Below are 23,466 nucleotides of genomic sequence, written 5' to 3'. Positions count from 1 at the left end.
CCCTGCCCACGTTATTGAATAAGTCTCTTTCTGTCTGAAAAAAAAAAGGATAGGGCCTACAGGTGAGGGGTTGTTACTGGACCAATACCTGGCCAACGAAACCTACTTTTCTAAAATGTGTTTGCAGTTTTTAACACAGAAAAATAAGTTGGCCTATCTGTAGGCATATTTGATGAAATATTATTTGGCAGGCCTATACTAATTTAATTAAGCCTGCGTGTATTATTCAATATTTATTTAGTAAGCTTATGGTCAAGTAGGTATTGTTTTTAATAAGTATGAAAAGATATTAATTAAAAATCGTTTTGTATTTCAAGTTCTATAATCGTAAAACGAATAAGAAGAGATAAATGGGGAGGAGGGGGTGGTGGTGTGTAGAGACAGATTAACTCTGGTTATTGAGGCTTAAAGATTTCCATACCTCTCCCCCCGCCCCCCTTCCCCATACAACACACGAAATGCGCACCCCTTGACATGCAAAAAAAAGTGATGCAATGTTATCTTTAAAATATATGGATAGGCCAATGGGGAGTGTAAGAGGAAAGTTCTGTAACTAATCGTCAGAGTATAAATTGATATGCGGTCAATTACATTGTTAAATTTGACACTTCTGCATCAACAACAAACCATTTTGCACACACAAATAGCTTTATGACATTTTTTTTTCTTTAATATGATTTAACCACCACTTGAGACTTTTTTTTCCTCTTGGTTTTTTTCTTCGGTAGAGATAAAAAGCTATATCAACACTTCACCTTCTCATTTCAATCGATTCACTGTTTGTCGAAATGTCGTAGGAGGAGCTATCCTCTGCATAGTGTGGTTACAATTTTAAGGGTCGAAATTTCACGCTTTATATGCTAAGCATCGTGAATTTTCATTGGACAAAGTTGGCACATATTTAATGAGCCCACGTTGGAAAAGTTCTTGGTGACTCTACTGGATTGTAGCCAATCAGAATTGAGATTAGATGACAGAGCTGTTTGCCCTTTCCATTGTTCCCGCGAGCTAATACGCTGTGTGGCGTGTTGTATTCCGCGCAAGTGTGTGGTTCGAGCAACTTGTTCTCACGGATCAAATTTTTCTTCTTAAAATATAACACATGAAATAACACTTGTCTTGTTTATTGGAATAGATCATAAATACTGTGTAGTGTGTTGTAGTAGTGTTTATTATAATTCATTGATGCAGGATATACTTATTTCAGTATTCTTGTTGGAATAGTGTCGACCGAGTGAGTCATCCAACATTATTCTGTCTGGTGTAGCCTTAGCCCTAACCTTTCTTGGCGGGATTTTACGTCTCTGGTTCATGCGTGTGTTTTAAGTTTTCACCAAGAGCGATGGGAAAATTGTGTGGTGAAAGAAGTGTGTAGCACTCAGTAATGCTTTTTATTGTTTTATTTTAACCTTGACGCCCACTGCTTGAAAATTGATTTGTACTTCGCCAAACGTGCCAACATGTATCCGAATCGACATCCGGTAAGTTTTATTTTTAGCTGTCATTAATAATAAATTAATTGCCAAATTGCCCGTTCTATTATTTTTTTTATTTTTAGTCTCGACTTCAGTTCTTTTATACAATTTAATAGATCTAGATCTAGTTCTAGATCTAGAAATCTAAATCTAGATCTAGATCTAGATCTAGACTTGATTTAGAAAAATCTAGAGACTAGATTTAGACTCTAGATCTAGGATTCTAGAGAATGTTGAATGTAATGGTAATGTGTAGGCCGGTAGGCCTAGAGAGCACATTTGATTATCATTAAGTAATAAGTAGGCTAAGTGATTAGTTATTAGTTAATTAAATAATTAATAGTTAGTTTTAGTTTATAGTTAGGCCTAGTCTAAGTAAATTTAAAAAAAAACCTGAGCATTAGGGCAGGGCCTATTTTATGTGCCCTAGCTATAGCTAGCTAACTAGACTAGCTAAAGAAGACTCATCCCATGATCTACCAGTAGCCTAGGCTACCATAGCTCTACTATACTTAACTAATAACTATACTAGATCTAGATCTAGACTATACTAGATCTAGATTCTACTAAGACCTTAGTAACTTCTAGATCTAAATCTAACCTAACCCTGCCCTAATTTCAGTATAATCTATAGGCCCCTACTGACTATAATTATTATATAATAGATCTAGATTCTAGATCTAATTACCTCGAGATCTATTGTTTAGGCTATTTGTTAATTCTAGATCTATATCTAGGCCTATTCTTAATTTATTTATCCTAGTTCTATTAATACTGTTATGAATGATTATCCAAAGATTGACACTAATGACTTAGTCTGACAAGAAGGAAAATCTAATTCAAATTCAGAATAGATCTGCATGTAGTCTAAAAGATCTTATCTAGATATTGATTTAGAATGTAGTATTGTAGATCTAGCTTAATTCTAGATCTAGGTCAAGCCAGTGTGGTCTAATGCTCTAGATATTTAAAACAGTTTACTAAATTTCAGTAAACGAGCTGGCCCGCTTTGTACTTAGTTGTTTTATTTCCTATTTTTCATATTTTGTGAATTCAACACTATCAATGCTGCGACTGAAAATAATTTGCTTTAAAACACCACGGGAGAATGCTTACACCGGTGACCGATAATGGAATCTTCTTTTAAAGAAAGGGATGTTAGGTTACTGGTAGTTAACTAAATACACACATGGCTGGCTACTGTCAATGCTAACCCTGTCTCTAACCCTAACCCCAACCCTGGTCCTACCATACGCCTAACCATAAAATTGGTCGAGATTACAATACTACTAACAACCCAACACCCCTTTTTTAAAGAAGATTCCATTATCGGACACCGGTATCTATAATCATCCTAAATCACTATCGATAGCTAGTGAAGGACTATTATCCTCCCCTCACTTTCTCCCCCGCCCCAGTGAAAAAAGCAGCCATCCGTGACGACAGTTTACAGACGACAATGAAAAGATCAAGCAGAACTTATTATCTCCGCTTAGTTTCAAATAGTTTAAAAACTAAATTATCTGCCCTTAATAGCCGTCACTAATTCGATCTGATAGTAAACAGCTCACCATACTGGTGGGGGCGGTAGTGATATGGTCTGTTGAGCTTACGTCTTGGTGGTGTCTCGCTTGGTCACCATGTAGAGAATTATATCTATGGATACCAAGGCTATGTGAACTGTCTATTGCACCCTCACTTTATGAGATTAGATTTAGAATGTCTTGATCTACATAAAAATCAGCAATAAGTGCCAATAAGTTGTTGAAATTCTACATTGTTATTTAGATTGTAGATTTAGATCTTAATTCTACTTTATTAAAGCCAGACTAGGGTTCTACTAGGTATGTCTATAAATAGGCTGTTGTTCACATGACTAGCTTCTAAACCTATTAGGATTCTTGTCCATATAAGCCCAGCCACTAATGTGAAAAGTCACCACTTGTAACCTATTTCTGATTTCTAGAAATTAGAATTTTTAAACACATATTAAAAAAAACTCCTTATCCGCCTTTCAGGTTTGGGTTGAAGGTACCAAACTACTCACCTTTTCGTGCAAATTATAAATGACATGTCGCAATTTCACCCTCTTCAATAGAATCTCAAAGCACAAGTTTCATATCCTGGACAAGATCCCCCCAATACTGTCCGGCCAATTAGGATGAAGCATTTTTTTCTGTGCTTCTGTAATTTCACTGTTTATGCAATCGGGCAGAAGAGAATAGAACCCACACCTTTAAACAAATGCCCTGAAGTGCAACCATGTTAGCCACAGTTTTTACAACTGATAAAAATTGAAAGTCATGCACAATGCAAATTAAATATGCATGCAAGCGCAAGAAGTTTTAGGTGCCTGATAGTTCTAGTGAACTTAAATAAACTATTGGTAGCCATTAAGGAGAACTGGAGACTAACTTTTATTGTCCAAACTATCAAGCTGGAACTGAATCTAAGTACAGTGTAGGAAACATAGCACCTGTTTTTGAAATCCTAGACACTGGTTTATAGAAAAAGAGTAGGCAGCTCCATACACTGTTACTACTGAATGTGTAAAACTGTTTCTACTGTAGGTGTCTACTTCTACCTTAACCATTATTCTATTTCCATTCATAATTAATAACATGTAAGCCAGAATATTACAAACTACTTCAGTAGGAAGCAAGAACAGAAGTCACATCACATATCAGCCATATGCAAACACAAATACTTATTAACCTTTTTAAAGTAAACACAGCAAAGCACCGAATGAATATGGAGGTTATAGAAAAGGTCTTTTTATACTTGAACTTAAAAACTGTTAAACACTTTACCAACCCCCTTTAGAAATCTTACTTTGTACTGTTATCACATTTATTATTGTTGTATTAAATTACTTTACTTACTGATTACCAAAGGATTAGACTGTCGAGTATCTAGTTATGCCTTAATTAATGGCTGGTGGTAAAGATACAGATTTTTAAAATTATCTAAAAGACCAAATTGGAATAAATATACCATAAGGATAATGTATCTTTTTTTAAAAATGTTACTCTTTCTAACCTTGTAGCCCAAGGTGAATTTTTTGTGATCTCAGCATATTAAGGTATGCCCAGCTAAATTGAGTCACATGGCCATTTGAGCTGGGTGGATTCAAGGATATCTGTGAGCTCTAGCCCTGTATCCAAATTGCAAATTTCATGATAGTATTCTCTACTATTTGACAATGCCATCCCATTAAATGATAGTACTGGCCTAAATTACTGGACAAATCTGCCCGTTTGTTTCAGCTTAAGAGCTTAAGTTACTTCTTAATTTAGTGTAAGACCGCCAATGAGCCATGGTTCACCACATAAATATACCTGTATTAAGGTTTTATTGTTTAAGAGCACTGAAAATGACTCTTGACTAACCCCTTTAAGGTCTCTGAGGAGCAAAGAGCTGCAACTATATTTTTCAGCTGGGCCCACGGAGGTCCTGCAGCCCTAGTTTCACTTTCTGTGGTCCTCCTCCAGGATGTTCTTGGTCGGCCAGCATTCCTTTTCCCCTGTGGGTACCAGTGCTTGGTCCCTTTTTGTTCCTTATTGTATTCCATATCCATTCCACTTTTTAGTTTTGATATCTTTTTCTACTGTATGCTTCCTAATCCTTTACCACAGCTGTTCGCTGGAAATTTGGAAATTATTTCTGGTCGTCTTGTTTTGTGGATGCACCCTGGACATTTCTTTGTGCTGGCTCTGAGCCTTTTTTTTTTTTTCTTAATTTTGTAGCCATTCAGGTGTCTTAACCATATAGTAGAACTGCCTTAAGTTATGAGGTTTTTGCTTTTGGGGGGGGGGGGTGGTTGGAATTCCATATTGGGTGTAGATAATTCTTCCAAAGAATTTTGTCAAGTTAACTGACAGATACTGTTCGTAGTTGGTATGTGGGTTAAGACATAAAAACAATGCAACATGACATTAAACTTGACTTAATTGGTTGCCTAATTAATTTTTTATGAATTGATTAAAATTTTGTCCAAATTAGTAGGTTGTCTCATCAAACTATTCCACACTATTATACAGCTTCATCACATTCATTAGGTGCACAATGGCTTTTAGTCATGCAAGTCTATTGTAAATTTTTAAAGTACTGAAAAAGAATTCATAAAAACGTTTCAATAACAAGCTTTTATGTAATAATGCACTAAATAAGTAGACAATAAATTTTACACTATTTAATTAACTATAAAGAAAAGCGTGGGTCTCTTCCTAAATATTAGTAATGGTATCCAATAGATACTAAAGTGACCCACGCTTTTCTTTTAAGTTATTTAAATAGTAGTGTTTAATTTTCTACATTTTAGTCCATTATTACATGAAAGCTTGTTATTAAAATGTTATTTATGAATTTTTTTTAACTTAGCTTGGGAAATCTTTTACAGAGTTTGATTGCTCAGATTAAAAAGTAAAGTTTCCCTTTCAAACCTGACGGTCTATGGGGCAAGTGAAGTAGAGTTCACTTGTTTCTGTGACCTCGGCATATGAAGAGATAGTGTGGTCAGCACTATGCCCAGCCGTCTTTACTTTCCCTAACGTGAGTTAGGTACCCATCAGAGTTGGGTGGACTCAGGGACAGTCGACTGACTTGAACCCGGATTTGAACTCGATACTTACGGGTTAGCAGTCCAGCTCTCTACCGCTAGACCACTCCGTCCCCAATTGCTCTCAGTGTAGTGTAATATATATCTATAATATAAGCGGCCAGCTAGTGTGTCATTCCGTCATCACTATAGATTTTGGGGCCATAAAAGTAAACACTATCACATGTTGTGATTTTACTTATATCGAATTGTCTTATTATGATTGATAGAGTAGGGTTTATTTAAGTAACGACTTATTAAATTATTTTTTTTACTAGTTGGAAGAGTTTCTACTCTATTGCATAATGTGAAGAAAATATTAAATACACGCACATTGCTAAAACATTAAACAGTTCAAATTCAAGTAAATGTTTAATAATTATGCCAGGAGAGGTGATTTAAAAAGCTATGTTGATGAAATTTCATATCAAAATCGTAGATCCGTATTGATTTTTTTAAAGCGATTTCCGATAACCAGAAGTGGAATTTTTTCTACTTTGAAATTTTCAACAGCCTATAACTTGAATACTATTTCATATAGTTAAATGAAATTTCACGTGTAAGTAAAAGATTTAATTCTCTACCTTCTGACAAATTTTGAGTAATTTCTGTTGACCGGAGGTAGTAATTTACGGTAATTCCGATTTTCCCAAAAAAAAAACGCATGTGAATTTATAAAGTACTAATAATATTTCGCACTGTTATGCACATTTTATTTGGCGTTCACTTGGTGAGCAATATTTCTTTCTACGAAATTCAATTCTATTTTTAAAAGTTTAAGTATTTAAAATGGATTAAAAATCATGTCTATATCCCGAGTTGCCATCCCATGTTGTTTTATATAAGAGTTTTCGACAAAGTTTAGGGGAGATCACTACCGGTTTACTATTTTTTGTTTGTGGTTAGTTTTGTTCAACAGTTGTTTCATTTACAGTGGTGGAGCAGCTTGTGTACACATTGTTTATATATGTATATACACACATACGGGGTATAGTGTCTGTTCCCTATAATGGCTGGCCGTCAAAGCTTACATCCAGTTAATGTGCATATATAATAATGCTGTTTGTGTTTGCATTTTCTTTGTGTTTACTTTTGTGTTTCTGGTCAGTTTTGTTCTGTTCCATAGTTTGTACATTTAAAAGACTCACCCAGTTAATGTACATATATAATAATGCTTAGTGCTGAGCTTTTGAGGTCGAGTGGGCAATCATATAAGTAGCAGTATAATGTAATGCTTCTTGATTATATAGTAAGTTTCTAGTTTCTACCTGAATCCACGTGTCTCTGTTATAATAATTATTAAAATGTATCAATTTTTTAGGCATACAATCAAAAATATTATTTACATTGATCTGTATTTAATAATTTTCACTGTCGTTTGTTGGTGTATGCAATAGTGTAAAAACTTTGCAGATGATAAAAAAAGTCCTTACATAAATATACCCTACTCCAATAATTATAATAAGATACTGCGATGCAAGTTAAAAGCACAGCATAGAATCTATTCTATAGCGATGACTGATGGAAGGACTGACACAAACCTGGCCGCCTATTTTATAGATTTTATTTGTATAAAGTAAAGACAGTTGGGCTCCTTTTTTTTTGACTCAAAATCTCTTAAGTTGCCTTCTGAATTACTAAGAATAAGAAATATGCTATTTAGTGTTGACAAAAGGCTAAAGGTTTTGTGAAAGTTTAATTAATATACAGGCTTTTAAGTAGCAAAATGTCTCAAATTCAAATGTATATGTCCTATATTAGTTTCGGGTATGGGACTGAAAGTCAATATCAGTTTAGTTCAGCTTTATCTGTTTGTTCATATTGCTTAATTTTATGGTTAAATTTAGATCTAGTATCTCCATATCTGTTTTTTTTTTTTTTTAAATACCCTTGCATTTTAATTGTTTGTTGTGTAAAATTCTATTGGTAAGTTAACCTAATAGGTTTAGTTATGGGAAATATCACCAATATATAAGGGAATATATTTATTATATATTTTGTATGCTCTCAGATGTCTTATGTAAGGTTATGTGTTTATAAACTAATTGTGCAGCAGGTAGAAAGCCTCTCAAACTGAACATAATCCATTATTGTCTTGTTAATAATTTTTTACCCATGCTTTATTGTTTTGGGTTTATTCTTTATGATTAGGCCTACTCTATATTGTGCACTGTTGGTTTAAGCTTGAATCACTTTTTGTTTCAGACTAATGTAATTACATTTCACACTTACTTAAGTTAGACATGACATTTCCTATTTGCAGGGACCTCAACCGGGCCAGCCATTTAAGTTTACAGTGGCTGAATCATGTGATCGTATTAAAGAAGAATTTAGTTTCCTGCAAGCACAGTATCACACGTAAGTAGACATTTGAACCTGTATTTCAAAGTTACTTACAAATATGTTACAGTAAGGTTAATATGTTATCAGTATTACTAAAAAAAGCATATTTTTTGTTTAGGCTGAAAATGGAGTGTGAAAAGTTAGCCCAAGAAAAAACAGAAATGCAAAGACACTATGTTATGGTAAGGAACTTTGTTTATTATTAAATACTGATCTGGTAGAGTAAGAAATTGAAGTAGTTCACATTTCAATACAGATAGTACCCCTTAAAATAATAAAATATCAACTTTTCATAGTAATGCCTTGACTTTACATTGAGATAGTTATATCTCAAACAGCATGAGAAGGAAGATGAGATGAAATCACAAAATCAATGTCAAGGGTTGGGAATTTGAGTGAGGGCTTCTTCTTCCTAGATTTGATTAATGGCGGGCTGCCTGAGAGGAATGCGCCAGCCTCATTAGTTGTTTCATGAGTTATAGAACAGTGATAGTGTTGCTGGGTGGAGGTAGTGCATACACACAGGGAGGTCTAAAGACCAGTCTCACTAAAGCAATAAATGGCTATGTTGAAATAACTAGTGTATTATAAAAGGTTATCAAGATATGCTGGTACTTGATCTAATTGCACTACTTAACAAAGATTTTTTTAAAATAAAGTTAAATCCAGCAACATTTATAATTTTTTTATTTATATTAAAATATTATTCAATTTTTTCTTTTATCTTATAGTATTATGAAATGTCATATGGACTGAATGTGGAAATGCACAAACAGGTAATTTTATTTATTTATTTGCTCAAAAGTATGCAACATTCAATATATTTTATATTAGCCTGGTAGTGTGTCAGTATATTGTCATGTATAGTTACAATTTTTAGATAAATGTGGCAGATCTTTGTCATAAAGACAGAATAAGTCAGAGTTGCATAATACTTCAAAATATTGTTTTAGTTTTCAATTACATTGGTTGTTCCTTACATGATACACACAATTAATTCACATAGTTAAGACAATCTACAAATTATCATAGATTTTGACAAAAATTATAATTGTATGCTCGTGTAATCTTTATATGAATCACTGTCGCTATTACACATTATTTTCTTTGTTATGAGATAGAAATATGTTGTATGTAAATGTCTTTCTTTTTTATGAGAAAAGCTTAATCAAATATGCCATGATTTCCGCAAAGACCAGAATATATACTTAGATTGAGAATAACACAGAATTACCTGTGGCGTTACTACCTTTATTTCAGCATGTCACTCCTAGTATTTATTAAGGAATGTATGTTTAAACTTGCAATAAACATCTGCACTAGCATAGAATCAATTTCTGGCAAGTGTAACTTATTGACCTGCCAGAAGCCCCCTGGTGTACTCACATTGTTTATTTTAAGCTTGTAGCTATTGATCTCTTTTGAGGTGACACATAAATTGCTGTTTAATACTTATCTCTTTAACCCCTTTTACTGCACTTAGCTTATATTGCGCTATTAATCATTTGGGGTAAAATAATTTTGTTTTAAACAATCGGAAAAAACATGGCTTCAGTATTGTAAATTTTGAAACACCTGTTTTCTATGGGAGACATTATCTTTAGCTAAAAGGTACCCACAGAAGTACACAACTTTTTTTAAAAATCACATAGATTCTACATTACTTCCTCATTGCTGCTAACCTACTTACAAGTAGATCAGCAGATTAAAATACCAGCTAAAGAATTCAGTCTGTACAAATTTTAAGAAATTCAATGATGAACAGGAATAGGTGATCCGTATATGAAGTCCTGACCTGAATGGGGGGGGGGGGGGGGGGGGTTAGATGTGGGTGATCTTGAGTTGATTTGAACATCAAAATTCTTTTTGCCTACAAAGTATAACATTAAATTTGTATACTAATTGAAAATTGAAAATTTTAAAATTAAAATTGCAGTGTTCCTTTTTATAAAAACCCAGCATACCTCAGCAGTAAGTGCGGGATTAAAGAAACAGAGCAATGGGCCAATTACACTTAGTGACCCTGTACATTTTTCTAATGCAGAAAATTATACTTTAAAAACTACAATTTAAAAAAAAACAACAATGCATACCTTTTTAGCTGACATGGAAAAATTATTGAAATTAACCTATACTTTAATCGTAAAAAATATTTTATTAATTTTCTTAATACATTTTAATATGCAAAAACATTTTTTCAAAGCAAAATTAATTTAGATCTGTAAATCTGTTTGAATTACAATACTTGTTGTTGAATTTATATTTTAGAAACAAGTTTTGAGAGGACTTTAATTTTTGTGGACTTTCACAATAGATGAGGGGATCTGTTTTTTGTGTGGATAATAAACCATGTATTCCTATTTCTCTCTTCTTTCCCCCCCCCCCACCCCCCCACCCTAAGTACTTTATAGTTTATAAAGGTGGTGTTGTTGCTGCTTTTCTCTGATAAAGTGTTATTCCATTTTATTATGCATCTATAGGAATAGTGCATATATTTATATAATAAATTTAGGGTGGAGTGATAGTATAGAGAGGTCCTATAACACTGTCTTTTATTATCTTCCATCTTATTTGTGTCATCTAGAATGGCTAGATGAATTGATTTACACACCTTTTTGACACATTATACAATACTGCCCTGTTTGCTAGCTGCTACCAAAATCCCCTTAACAATTATTCACTCAGCTATTTTATTCCTGCATTTTTTTACCTTGGTAAACTCAGCTCACAATCACACTATCCCCCCTATATTACCAGTAACTCACATGAAACGTTATTTCTCTAAATTGATAAATTATTTTTAAAATTAAAGGTTTTGAGCGGTAGAGGGGGTTCTTTTTTTTTTAAAGAAGTATTCCATAACTTCAGAGCTTAGTGGTGGTTGCTTAAGGAAATGTTATTTTATTTGTGTTAAATTTAAATATGTGCTCTGCCTTTCAAACAAGATAAAATCTCATTGTCTTTACGTAGCTTATTTGCCTTTGTGATTTGTATGTCATTGTTATGACTAAAAATACTCTTCATGCCTAGGGTCAAATTCTTATCATATTATCTCCTATGTTTTTTATGGTACTAAATTAATGTAACTTTGCAATAACTCTGACTAAATGGTCAATCAATAGGTCTTTATTTTTATCTTGTAAATTCTTTTTTTTTCTTTTTAAAATTTACCTTCAATAAGTACAGTACATACTTTTTTAATAAAGAGAAAATAAACTTTTTTTTTTCCCAGACTGAAATTGCCAAACGTTTAAATGCGATTTGTGCTCAAGTTATTCCTTTTTTATCACAAGAGGTAAGTTCCTATAAATTCATATCAAATCAATCTTGATAGCTAGTTTTGAATATTGGATATGTTATTTCTTAAATATATTATTAACATGATCATCTACATTAGCTTAATGTTTGGCCACACCCTGAATTTTTTAAAAATTAAGAAACATAAAAGATTAACACTTACATAATTGCTATTTCTATGTCTTAAGATGTTAAATTAGATAAAATGACATGATACCTTTATTCTAGCATCAACAACAAGTTGCTGCAGCTGTTGAGAGAGCCAAACAAGTTACCATGCAGGAGTTAAATGCAATAATAGGGGTATGTTTATATTCTTGATCTTAGGCTTACACCTTTATTTAAAATTATATTTACTAATGGCCTTTGCTCTGGAATGTATACAAATATATCTTTGATAGTGCAGGATATTTTTATATTTTACTACTATCAAAATAAAACCAATTATCATATTTTTGTATTTGCCTTGGGCTAAATAAATGACGAGGTCTGGGTTGTTTTATGTAGGCGTAAAACATTCTTTTCCCTGTATTGTCTTTTAATCCTTGTTAACCCTACAAGCACACCACACCCTACACACAACACACCTGCTGTAGGTGCAGGAAAATTTATACAGCACACTCTCACTGGTTCTTGCCTTATGCCTCAGCACAGCTGTAACATTTTAGACAGGCTCCCTTAGACCCCCAGACACATGCTCCTAGCTTTATCTCAAAAGAAACAGCAGGCAGAGTAGCAAGATGAAAAGAATAATGAACACTATGAAATAGAACAGGAGGTGGGGTTGTGTGGTGGGTAGGGCAAAGGGGGAGAAATTGGAGAGGCTTGATGCAAAGAAGTGAATACAAAACTATTGAGATTGGGTAGAGGAAAAAAAGGTGCTTGGTGAAGCTTGGATAGAGCTGTTTCCCCATAATTTTTTTTACAGGTAGTGGGGAGGGTTAATGATGGCAGACCAGGAGAAATTTTTACACATTTGAAACTTGAGCTGCTTGGTTACTTACCACAATTCATAATAAGTTACAGTTATGCTGTTTCAGATAACAAGCCACATCTTTCTTTACTGGAAAAGTCATAAACACATGCTAGTGTCATGAATTTCCATTTTCATCAAAACAAAGTATAGCTAAAGGTCATGTGAAGGGGTGACTTAATGTTATATGCTCACAATGCCTCTAGCAAGCTATAGAAGGTGTACTCTTATCTTAAAAACAATCTAAAAGGTTTTTTATGTTAATAGAAATAAGAACTGCAGTGTTATTTTAAAATAAATAACTTGAAAAGGTATTTTTATTTACATATGTTAGTTTAAAATTTATTATTAGTAACTGAAAATTGCTTTTACTTTTATCAATTTCAAAAAGCTATTTCACTACCTTTTTTTTCTTCTTATTCATTGTTTATTTCCTGGTATAACTTAAAAAATCTCAAAAAATATTTTTAAAGAAATAGTATATTTTAAATAACTTGTCATAATTGCAATGATAAGCTTTATTCCTACATTCTTTATCACTTGGACTGATCTAAGTAAACTAGCTTTTGAGTTATCTGGGTTTTTTAAAAAGATATTTTCCCCTTATCTATTTATCTTCTATATCCTCTTCCTCCCCCTCCCCATTTCTCCCCCCTCTGCAAGCTATTTTCATCTTCTTTATGCCTGGTCTGTTTTCTGATCCCAGTGTCCTTAGCCCCTGACTGACTCGCCAATTCTACCCCCACCACCTTGTGTAGCAGAGGAGAAAGACAGGGCATAATCCCTGACTAGTTTATTTCATTACTCAGGGAATGATGGGGGTGGGATTGAGTTTTTGTCTCCCATCTGAGCATTGTTCAAAGCTATTAGCATGATTAAAATGTCTCTTCAGTAAAAGATGTTGTGGCAAAAAATGAATATTAAAAAATGTAATATTTAAAAAGAAGTTTTTTAAAGAGTTTTCTTCTGTATATAAATCAAGCCTTATTTTAAAAATAAATAAAAAATGATTTTATAAGTAGGCCTACTCACAGAATCTAAAAGCCTGAAGTCACAATCCACTGAAATTGAAAAGATTTCCCCATTAATTTTGTGGTAGAATTACACTTGTCTTTCATCTTGTTTTTCATGAGTCTTAGCAATTTAAAAGCAAGTTTTATTATTTCAAGAGCTATGTTTATTTGTACATTGGAAAAGTATTTTAAGGTGTATGAATGCTCTGGTTGCTACCAAAACATTACTCTACTATTGACTAGGCCTACTTGAGTATTCTAGAGTTGCTTTGTATAATTCAATACCTAGTTGGTTGTATCTTTTCTCTTTAAGGCTAGTGAGTAGTCCTAATTAAACTAATTTAATGGTAAATTGATATATTCATAATTAGCCAGTTGATGACTAAGAAGACCCCTATGACAAGTATGACCGTAACTGTAACTCAAAAGAACTGAAGAAAATATAAATTTATGGTAACATGTAATTATATATACAAATTGATAACAGAGGGAAGTAAGAATAAGAAATTATTTTACCCCTATGTGCGTGCCACCTCAAGGCAAGTGTCCATTAGACAGGATCAGAAAAGCCAGAAGTTACATCTCCCGAGCAATAATGTGTCATTGATTATTATAATAGCTACTAACCCACTATATGGTTCAGTTACTGATATTGTCTCATTTTTCAGCAACAGATGCAGGCTCAACATTTGCCTCATGCTCATGCCCCACCTATTCCTCTAACTCCCCATCCTGCTGGACTACAACCCCCTATTCCACCTGTATCTAGTGGTTCAAGTTTTCTGGGCTTTCCACAAGGGGCTTTTCCTATGCCCCATGCTCTAGGTGCATTAAAAGGAGAGGATAAAGGTTAGGCTAATTACTCTCATTGAATGTTCTGTATTATAATTTTGTATCATAATTTTTTTATATATACTTTTTTATAAATATAATTTCACTTTTTTGCTGCAATTTATGTCAATAGCAAGCAGTTTAGTGTTTGTAATTTTAAAAATTGTATCAGGTTTAAAATAACTTTAGCAGAAGCCTCATCACATTAAAACTTGAAGAAAAAAAAAATTAATCTACTAACAAATATTTTGACTAAATGTTAATAGTTCTGATTTCAGAAGTAGGTCTATGTATTTTTAAATATTTAGAATTAAAATAGCAATTGCATTTTCTATAATAATAACAGTATATTATATTTCCTGAATATTTTTATTTTCAGGAAATGATGATAAGCATGTAAGTACAACATTTTAAAAATGTAGAATATCGCTGCCATCTAGTCTTTCTGTACTGTTGATAAAGTTATTTATTAAAAAAAAAATTTCTAACCATCACTATCAGTTGGGTTGGCTAGTCTATTCAGAGAATCGACTACATGTTCATTGTGTAGTGATCACCCATTCTTATAAATATGTTAAATACTAGTATGGTTATGTTTATTCACTCACTTACCTTCTTTGTGCTTAGGAATAAAAATGTATTATAAGGTCGACTGTTTGGAAATGTCATTGTCTTGTGCTATAAAAACTAAATCATAGAAAATAAAATCCAAATGTCTTTAATTAAACTGATTTTCTTTTCTTTTGATTATTTTATCTACTGTTGTCTCAAGAGTAATAGACTTTCTTGACTTGTTAAAAACAAGGTGATTTTTATGTACACATTTACTTTCAACATCTGCATTTTCATTTTGTTTTAAAATAAAATTCCACTAAATATTTTAAAAAGGGTTTGAATTTTTTTCCATCACATTGTTTTTGCTTGCTTTAGAGACGCTCAGCTTCTCCATTAGAAAGAGATAAATTTCGTCATAGAAGTAGAACACCAGAAGTAAGTGAACAATCAAAAAAGAGAAGAGCTGAAGAGAAGGCAGCAGTAAGTATCAGCAGTTTACTAGGAGTGTGTGTGTGTGTGGTCTTGTGACGATAAATTATACCAATAATTAAGGGGAAAACAAAAAAAGTGACAGTGAAGCTAATAGTACTAATTTTACCTTCCTGTTCTTTGGTGTGTTCACAGGATAGTGATGGAGAAAAGAGTGATCAAGACCTAGTGGTTGATGTAAGTTCACATTTCTTCTTTGGAACTTTATTTTTTTTTATCCTTGTTAAAATTCGTAAAGAGTAAGTACAAATATTGCTTTATTGCTAATCACATTTTTTAATGTTTAATTTGGTGTTGTGTAAAATCCCAGATACATAACAGAACTCAAATATTCATTGGTCAAAGATATGTATGAAGATATATAAAAGCTACACATATAATTCTGATGATTGTTGTCTGTAATAGGATAATACATCACCAGCCAATGGTGATATGTCACCAAGAGAGAAGCATGCACTTAAAGATGGGATTAAAAAAGAAGAGAGGGATAGGGATAGAATGAGTCCTAGGAGTGATGCTTCATCACATGCTAGCTCCACATCATCCAAACCCAAAGAGGTTAGTTTTTTAATAAAACCTCTCATAAAATAACAAGTTTTTATCTTTCAACATATGTTTTCTTTGTCATGTAGAACTCATCTTGTAGGCTACATAAAATTTAATTAGACGAGGGGTTTTTTTTATAAAGTGAGTTAAATCACTGTAAAAAGTGTTACGCAAATTAGTTATTGTATGCTTAAATATTTTATGATAATAATATTTGTCAGTCTATTTTCTGATCAGGTACAAATTGTTTTTTTGTTATTTTTTTTTTTTTTTTTTTTTGCCAAAATAAAGCTTAAGTAATTAAGAGGTTGTTATTGCATGAAAGGAGCTATTAAATTACTATAAACATAGTTAATTAATAGTGGCTAATCAAAACAATTGTCTTTGGCTGATTGCCTAAGTATTGTTCATGATTAAAAGTTCAACCTTGTTCTGAAAAGCATGTTTTTTTTTTCCTTGTAGATTTGATTAAGAAAAAAAAAGTTGCCATTTTCTCAACATTTTAGAGTTATTTTTTAAAAACACCTTTATTCATTTGAATAGAATGAAAAGGCAGGAACACCAGTTTCTAAGCCAGCCACACCCACTAGCTCAGGCAGCACAACTCCAGGGCCATCAGCTGGTGTTAAACATGGTTAGTACATCTTAAACATTTTTATTTTAATAACTGATGTGCACAATATTCAAAACATGCAAAATCTTAATAATTTTTGTGTGTGCCATAGGTTATCCATTCATAGCACGCAGTGGTGCCAACATGAACTCATCAGAACTGAGTCCCATTCCTTATACCTCAGCCGGCCCACTTACCAATGGTCTTGCAGCCAGTGGACTCAACAGTTTTCCAAGAGCTCCAATGGTAATTTTCTTTAATTACATTCACTTAGACCCATACTTATTGTTTAATAGTAGATTATCAATGATTTGATTTGAATTCTTTCTTTGATTTCAGGTGGGGTTTGAAGGAGCACATAGTGCAATGAGACCAACACTAAGCAGTGTTTCTGGGGGAAAACCGTAAGTTGCATTACTTTTATGCAGACTTACTAGATACTATACTTTTATTATTTAATATATTAGCATCTATACAGGTTAAATGTTGGTCACTAACTGTGATTTTTTATTTGTTACAGAGCATATTCATTCCATATAAGTGGTGATGGCCAAATGCAACCTGTACCATTCCCTCCTGATGCTCTTATTGGACCAGGTATTCCCAGACATGCAAGGCAGATTAATACGCTAAACCATGGAGAAGTTGTGTGTGCTGTTACTGTTAGTAATCCCACACGGCATGTATATACAGGCGGAAAAGTAAATATTACTTTTTAAAATTCTTTAAATATTTTTTGTTTCATTAATAAATGACCAAGCTACATAGATTATAATCATGACCTTGCATCTGTCTAGGGTTGTGTTAAAGTTTGGGATATCAGTCAGCCTGGCAACAAAAGTCCACCCATTTCTCAGTTGGATTGTCTGGTAAATTACCACTTATTTTATAAAATGCAATTAGTAAATAAAGTAATTTGTTTCTTAGCAGTGAAAATTATTTTGTACAAACATTAATAGATCTTTAAAATTTTTCTAGCAAAGGGATAACTACATTCGATCAATAAAATTGTTACAAGATGGGAGGACACTTATTGTAGGAGGTGAAGCAAGCACATTGTCAATATGGGACTTAGCATCTGTGAGTATAACAATTGAAATTTTAAACACCTTATAGCTACTATATTCAAGGATCTTTGAGACCTTTAAATTTAAACTACCACTCTGTTTTTAAATGATTGAAAATAACTTTTTTTATTATAGCCGACTCCAAGAATAAAAGCTGAGCTAACTTCAAGTGCCCCTGCTTGTTACGCTCTTGCTATCAGTCCTGATGCCAAAGTATGTTTCAGCTGCTGCAGTGATGGTCATATTGCAGTTTGGGACCTCCACAATCAGACTCTAGTCAGGTAAGAACAAAAGGTTTTATGTACTTCATTCTTTCATAAAATTTAAAAAATTGCTCATTGTAAAACAATAAGTTCTATGTGAATTATGTACTGATTTTGTTTTGTAGACAATTCCAAGGCCATACAGATGGTGCCAGCTGCATTGATATATCGCCAGATGGAACAAAACTTTGGACAGGAGGCTTGGATAATACTGTTCGCTCATGGGACCTTAGAGAAGTAAGTCATATTAATGATCATAATACAATGTTGAAAATATTTTGTGAGTGATAACATTTAAACTGGTATATTTTTGTTTCAGGGTAGACAGCTTCAGCAGCATGATTTCTCCTCTCAGATATTTTCATTAGGATACTGTCCAAAGGGAGAATGGTTAGCCGTGGGGTAAGTTGTTTGGTCAATGTTACTGTTGTTCATATATTGTACTTTCTATTTAAATTGAGATGTTACTTGGTGGGTACCATTAAGAGTTCAAGCACTAATTCGCTATTTTTATTTCACTATTACAAAGTATGGAAAGCAGCAATGTTGAAGTGCTGCATCATTCTAAGCCGGACAAATATCAACTACATCTCCATGAAAGCTGTGTTCTGTCTCTTAAATTTGCTTATTGTGGTGAATGGTTTATAAGCACAGGAAAAGACAATTTGTTAAATGCATGGCGTACACCTTATGGTGCAAGTATATTTCAGGTAATTTTTTTTATTAATTTGCACCCTAATTTTAAAAATAACTTCAGACATTCTTCATCTATTTACATTGACAAGTGTTTTTTTACTTACATTTACTTAAACAATATTGTATATTTTGCATTGCTAAAATTTAATCTAATATAAATATACCATTATTTTTCAGTCAAAGGAACCATCATCAGTGCTGAGTTGTGATATTTCTGCTGATGACAAATACATTGTAACCGGTTCAGGTGACAAGAAAGCAACAGTGTATGAGGTTATCTTTTAAAAGATTTCCTGGATGTATTATATTTCTCAATGGAGGTTTGTTTTCAATGAAGACCAGTACTAAATGTTCATTCATTGGATATAGATGCCTTCTCTGAATTGTGTAGGGTTCATTGGGATGTAATTATGGATTTATTGGATATTCACTACCATCATAACAACAATTTCAGTTCTGAATGAATTCAGTTGTTTTCCATGTAGTTATGGAGGAACGGTGATTCTGGGATTTACCAAACTAATGGACTAACAGTATGGAATATATAATTTTATATATACCTTTGCTTACTTGAAGTAATGTTACGATGTGGTGCATTCATAATGCCTGTTGTGCTGGATACAGTTACAACTAAATATTATTTCTGAGTGGATTACACTGTTTGGAATTAACAGAAAGGCAGTGTAGTGGAACGTTACTTGAATGCTGGACTTTCTGTCTTAAACTTTTGGATTTGTGTAACCAAGAGAGCAGGAATTTCCTATGGTTAATTCCTGACATTTTGATTGCCTCATCCTCAGATGTGTTCTGAGAATAAAACATAATAGTATTTTTTTGCATGTGTGAGTTCATTCATTGTTGATCAGTGAGTCTTTTAAGAAGTTAATGTGTTCTTTGGTAAATTTTATTTTTTAAGTATTTTTTGTACTGAATGTGTGTTTCTTACTGCCAGGGATTTAAAAAAAAAATATGACTTGTATATAGACCTGATGTTGCATAGACATAATAGACATGACGGAAAACAGCTGTTCCATATCAATGGTAAGATTTTGTTGTGAGGGATTACAAAGTATATGGACATTGAATGAGTTGTCTAGTTTGTGCTGCTTTGCTTACTTTGTTGGTTCTTTGTGCTAAGTAAAAAAACAAAAAATGTTTGCATATAAAATATCTTCAGTTCAAACTTTATATAAAGCTATGCCATTTTAATATATTTTATAATGCCAACCATTACTTTATACCTTCCTAAATTAGTGCTGTAAATGGCATCTGGCGTTAAATGGGTGTTTATTGTTTATTTTGTGTATTGTTTATATAAGCTTGACATGTTTATATTGATCTAAATAAAAATTGTATGTTTAGATGGCAGAAATATTTGCTGTACAAAAATTCTTTAAATATGGCTAAGCTCTATCAAAACAGTGTCTGGTTCTGATAGAATACTGTCTGTCCAGTTATTCTTATCTTCAACTACATTCTAAGTCAGGGGTCTCCAAACTTTTCAGCCCGAGGGCCGCATTAACTATCAAATTTGAGTTGGGGGGCCAGTTTCTTCCAGGCATGTCTTTGATTTTTCTGGGCAAAGTTCCTCAGCCATCACCAACAAACGTTGTTTCCGTGGACAAAAAGATCTCCGCGGGCCGGATGAGAGGACGTCGCGGGCCGCATCCGGCCCGCGGGCCGTAGTTTGGAGACCCCTGTTCTAAGTTCAACTGGACTTAAGTGTTTTGGCCACCTCACTTAGTTTATAATGTATTCCTTGTCTCTTGTTGACTTCTATCATTAAGTAGACTAATTAAACAAGAGCCATTTTATAGCAGGATTACTTTCTATTTTTGGAGTACTCGTGCACACACACACACTGCTGTGCAACTCACATCCTCTTTGGTTAGCAACTCACATCCTAGTTATTTTAAGGTTTGTGTTGGCCAGTGGTAGCCATGGGGGAGGGGTATTTGGTTTAGTTGATTTTCTTCTTTACTGCTAATGCTAACTTTCATCTCGCTTTAGGCAGTTCTGGTAATTTTTTATCTCAAAATTTTATTTTAATTATCTATTTACTTCCATGATTTCAAGTAAAAATGATAATAAAAAGTGATACTTGGAGAGGGTAAGCTCATTGCTGAAGTGTTCTTATGTGAATACTGATAAGATATCACTGTGTGATGTGTCTGTTTGCCCTTTATACTGAGATACAGGAACAGTTTTTTTTGGGGGGGCTTACAACATTTGGAGTCATTGAAAAGATTTCAATAGCACTTAAGGCCAGGAAATTTGAACTTAAGAATTTAGAGAGAAAAGCTGGCTTGACTAATTGTCTTTGTTTTTTCACAATAGAGCATATATATTTCTACCTACCTCATGTCATTAAATCTAGGCTTTCCCAAGGTTTTACTGGTTATTTTTAAAAATTAAACTTTTTAGGATAGCATATTATTATTCTTGCTTGCAGATTCATGTGACATAAAGAAATAGTTGAGTATATGATGGGCATGAGATTAAAAGTTTAAATTCTTGTCTATAGATTAGAAGCTGCACATCTCATGAAATGTAGTTATTTGTTGAAAACATGGTCAAAATAATGCACTGGTTGACAATATTTCAAATACATTTTTGTACTCATTCTACATACTACAGTTGAAGGCAACAATCCTAAAATAATGTTTCTGTGTTTCCCTTAACTAGAGCAAAACCACCTGCTCCCTCTGTTAGAAATGAGTACATTCAGCTAAAAGTAAGCAAGTGATAACCAGCTTTATCCGTCCTGAGGTGGACAGTTTGTCTGATAACTGTAGTTTTATAACCAATTAGTTTGTTTGCTCAAACCAGCATTAGCCAAAGCTAATGCAGCTCTTGTTATCGTTTCATTTTGAAGTGGAGCTTTTTCAACTCATCAAGATGTTTTAAGATAACAGCTTGTATTTTTCTCTTCTAAATACCAGCAGCTGAAGATATTATAAAAAAACCTTTGGTTGTGTTTTCTTGTATATAACTACAGTTTAGATCATGTGACTAGGTTTATTTCTCAAAGCACAACAGCAACTATTTTCCTTAATGGACATGGGTGGTTAAAGATTTCATCAGTCCATTTCTTTAAAAGTGTCAGGTTTGAAAGTCTTTCCAGTCTAAATTCAAGTTTTCTATTTCTAAGCCACACCTTGGTGTAATAACATTATTTCCTGTTTGATGTAATCTAGTCCAGGAACTTGCTCTAAACATTTACTGCTGGCAATATCTTGCACATGCAGGCTACTCTGTTGGTTGCTGGATCCTTACTTTGACTTTTTCTAATGTTACATTACATATTCAAAACTTATGTTGAAATTGAAAACTATAATATAAAAACTCTTTGTGGTTAAAGAAACTCCTTAAATAAATGATTAGAGAAATTGAACAATGCCCATAATTTTATATTCTCAATGGTATGTTACTTGTTTATATAACATTTTAACTTGCTAGTAAAACAATAACTTGTTTTCATTAGTGAGCTCCATGTTTTCAAGTGTGCATGTGTGTAACTGAATTGAAAGTGGGTTTGGTTTTATTTGTTTTCTTTTTGACTTAGCTGTCATCACTGCCATTTTTAAAATCTTAATTATAAATGGAATTTTAAAACACTTAAATGGACATAAAGTGCTCATCTGCACATAATGTGGTTCTTATGTTTACATACATACCATTATGATTTGTTGTCACCAATTTGTTGTCAACTCTGGGCGGAGCATGTGTTTAATGTATTGTTGTGTCACTTTTCTCCTAATTGTCTGGTCTTGTGCTAGCCTGTCTGTTTGTATGTTGTTACTGTAGTTTCAAAATTGATAATAAAAAATTGACAAATCAATCCTAAATTTTGTTCATTAACTTCAATACTACCCTTCACATTTGTTTGTTCTCCTGTGTATTTTCCTGAAGCTACCAGCAGAAACAGATGCATAATGAATTTGAACATAGTATACACAATAGGTGCAGTTCTTATGTCAGCTATCTTTGGTACCTTACTGCTCAATGACAGACTGAGATCTGCAGTTTAAGGTATCTTAGGAAATGTTTGATATTAGTGTCAAAAGGACAAGTTGAGGAATAAGTGCTTCACTAAGTGTCCAGCAATTTTAGCACTACTTGTATATATAGGGGTGTCTCGGTTTAAGCGTGTAGAGCCCCACCCCGCCAAATTAAGCCTGGTAGAGAAATGGGATGTAATAAGATCACCAGTAACCGTTGACAGCTGTGCTCCCTGGTCACGTGATGGGCTTTAATTTTCTGTAGGAACGCCAGGTGATAAATAATGAATATTCTCGTGGTGGACAGGTTGATATGCGAGGGATAACTCTTTAAAAATTGTTTGCTGGAGTTAGAATTCTTCTCTCACTCGTATCTGAACTAGATAGCAATCTGAACGCTCTACTGTGTAAATATTGACTCGGCAAATGGCTGTTTGCACGCCAGATATACCCACATTCTCTCCCCTTCCCCGCTCTTTTTTTTTCTTGGAATGTTTACAAATTGCTGTCCCTGGCCTGGATTGATAATGAAACGTTAAAATTGACATTAATAATTTAGAAGCACTAACATTAACTCCCTGTAATAAGCTAGCCCTAGCAACCCCTTCCCCCTGTAAGCTTATCGATGCAATGATTTTTTTTTTAAAGCTATAATTATTTTAAATTTAATAACGGCGTGCTTCAGGCCTAATATGACTGTTATAAAG

General features: G+C 33.3%; 1 protein-coding gene across 2 annotated transcripts; it reads left to right on the top strand.

Annotated features, from left to right (window-relative positions):
* Window positions 1-998: 998 nt before the first annotated feature.
* Window positions 999-22,599, top strand: LOC131955317 (transducin-like enhancer protein 4). Of its 2 annotated transcripts, none has more exons than XM_059319408.1 (22): window positions 999-1,481; window positions 8,336-8,430; window positions 8,534-8,597; window positions 9,147-9,191; window positions 11,648-11,710; window positions 11,941-12,015; window positions 14,373-14,547; window positions 14,909-14,925; window positions 15,460-15,564; window positions 15,709-15,750; window positions 15,979-16,131; window positions 16,663-16,753; window positions 16,845-16,978; window positions 17,072-17,136; window positions 17,253-17,433; window positions 17,530-17,601; window positions 17,711-17,812; window positions 17,935-18,080; window positions 18,188-18,299; window positions 18,382-18,464; window positions 18,592-18,772; window positions 18,936-22,599. In XM_059319408.1, the coding sequence occupies exons 1-22, from the start codon at window positions 1,461-1,463 to the stop codon at window positions 19,041-19,043; spliced, it is 2,130 nt and encodes a 709-aa protein (XP_059175391.1). In that variant the 5' UTR covers window positions 999-1,460; the 3' UTR covers window positions 19,044-22,599. The 2 variants fall into 2 exon arrangements, with proteins under 2 accessions (XP_059175391.1, XP_059175390.1); XM_059319407.1 differs by having other exon boundaries at window positions 14,367-14,547.
* Window positions 22,600-23,466: the final 867 nt, after the last annotated feature.

The sequence above is a fragment of the Physella acuta genome, unplaced genomic scaffold, assembly GCF_028476545.2.
Source record: "Physella acuta isolate Inbredline_101_S28 unplaced genomic scaffold, ASM2847654v3 ptg001063l, whole genome shotgun sequence".
Taxonomy (NCBI): Eukaryota; Metazoa; Mollusca; class Gastropoda; family Physidae; genus Physella; species Physella acuta.
Note: the sequence above shows the minus strand (reverse complement) of the source record. Positions and strands in the feature narration are given on the sequence as shown.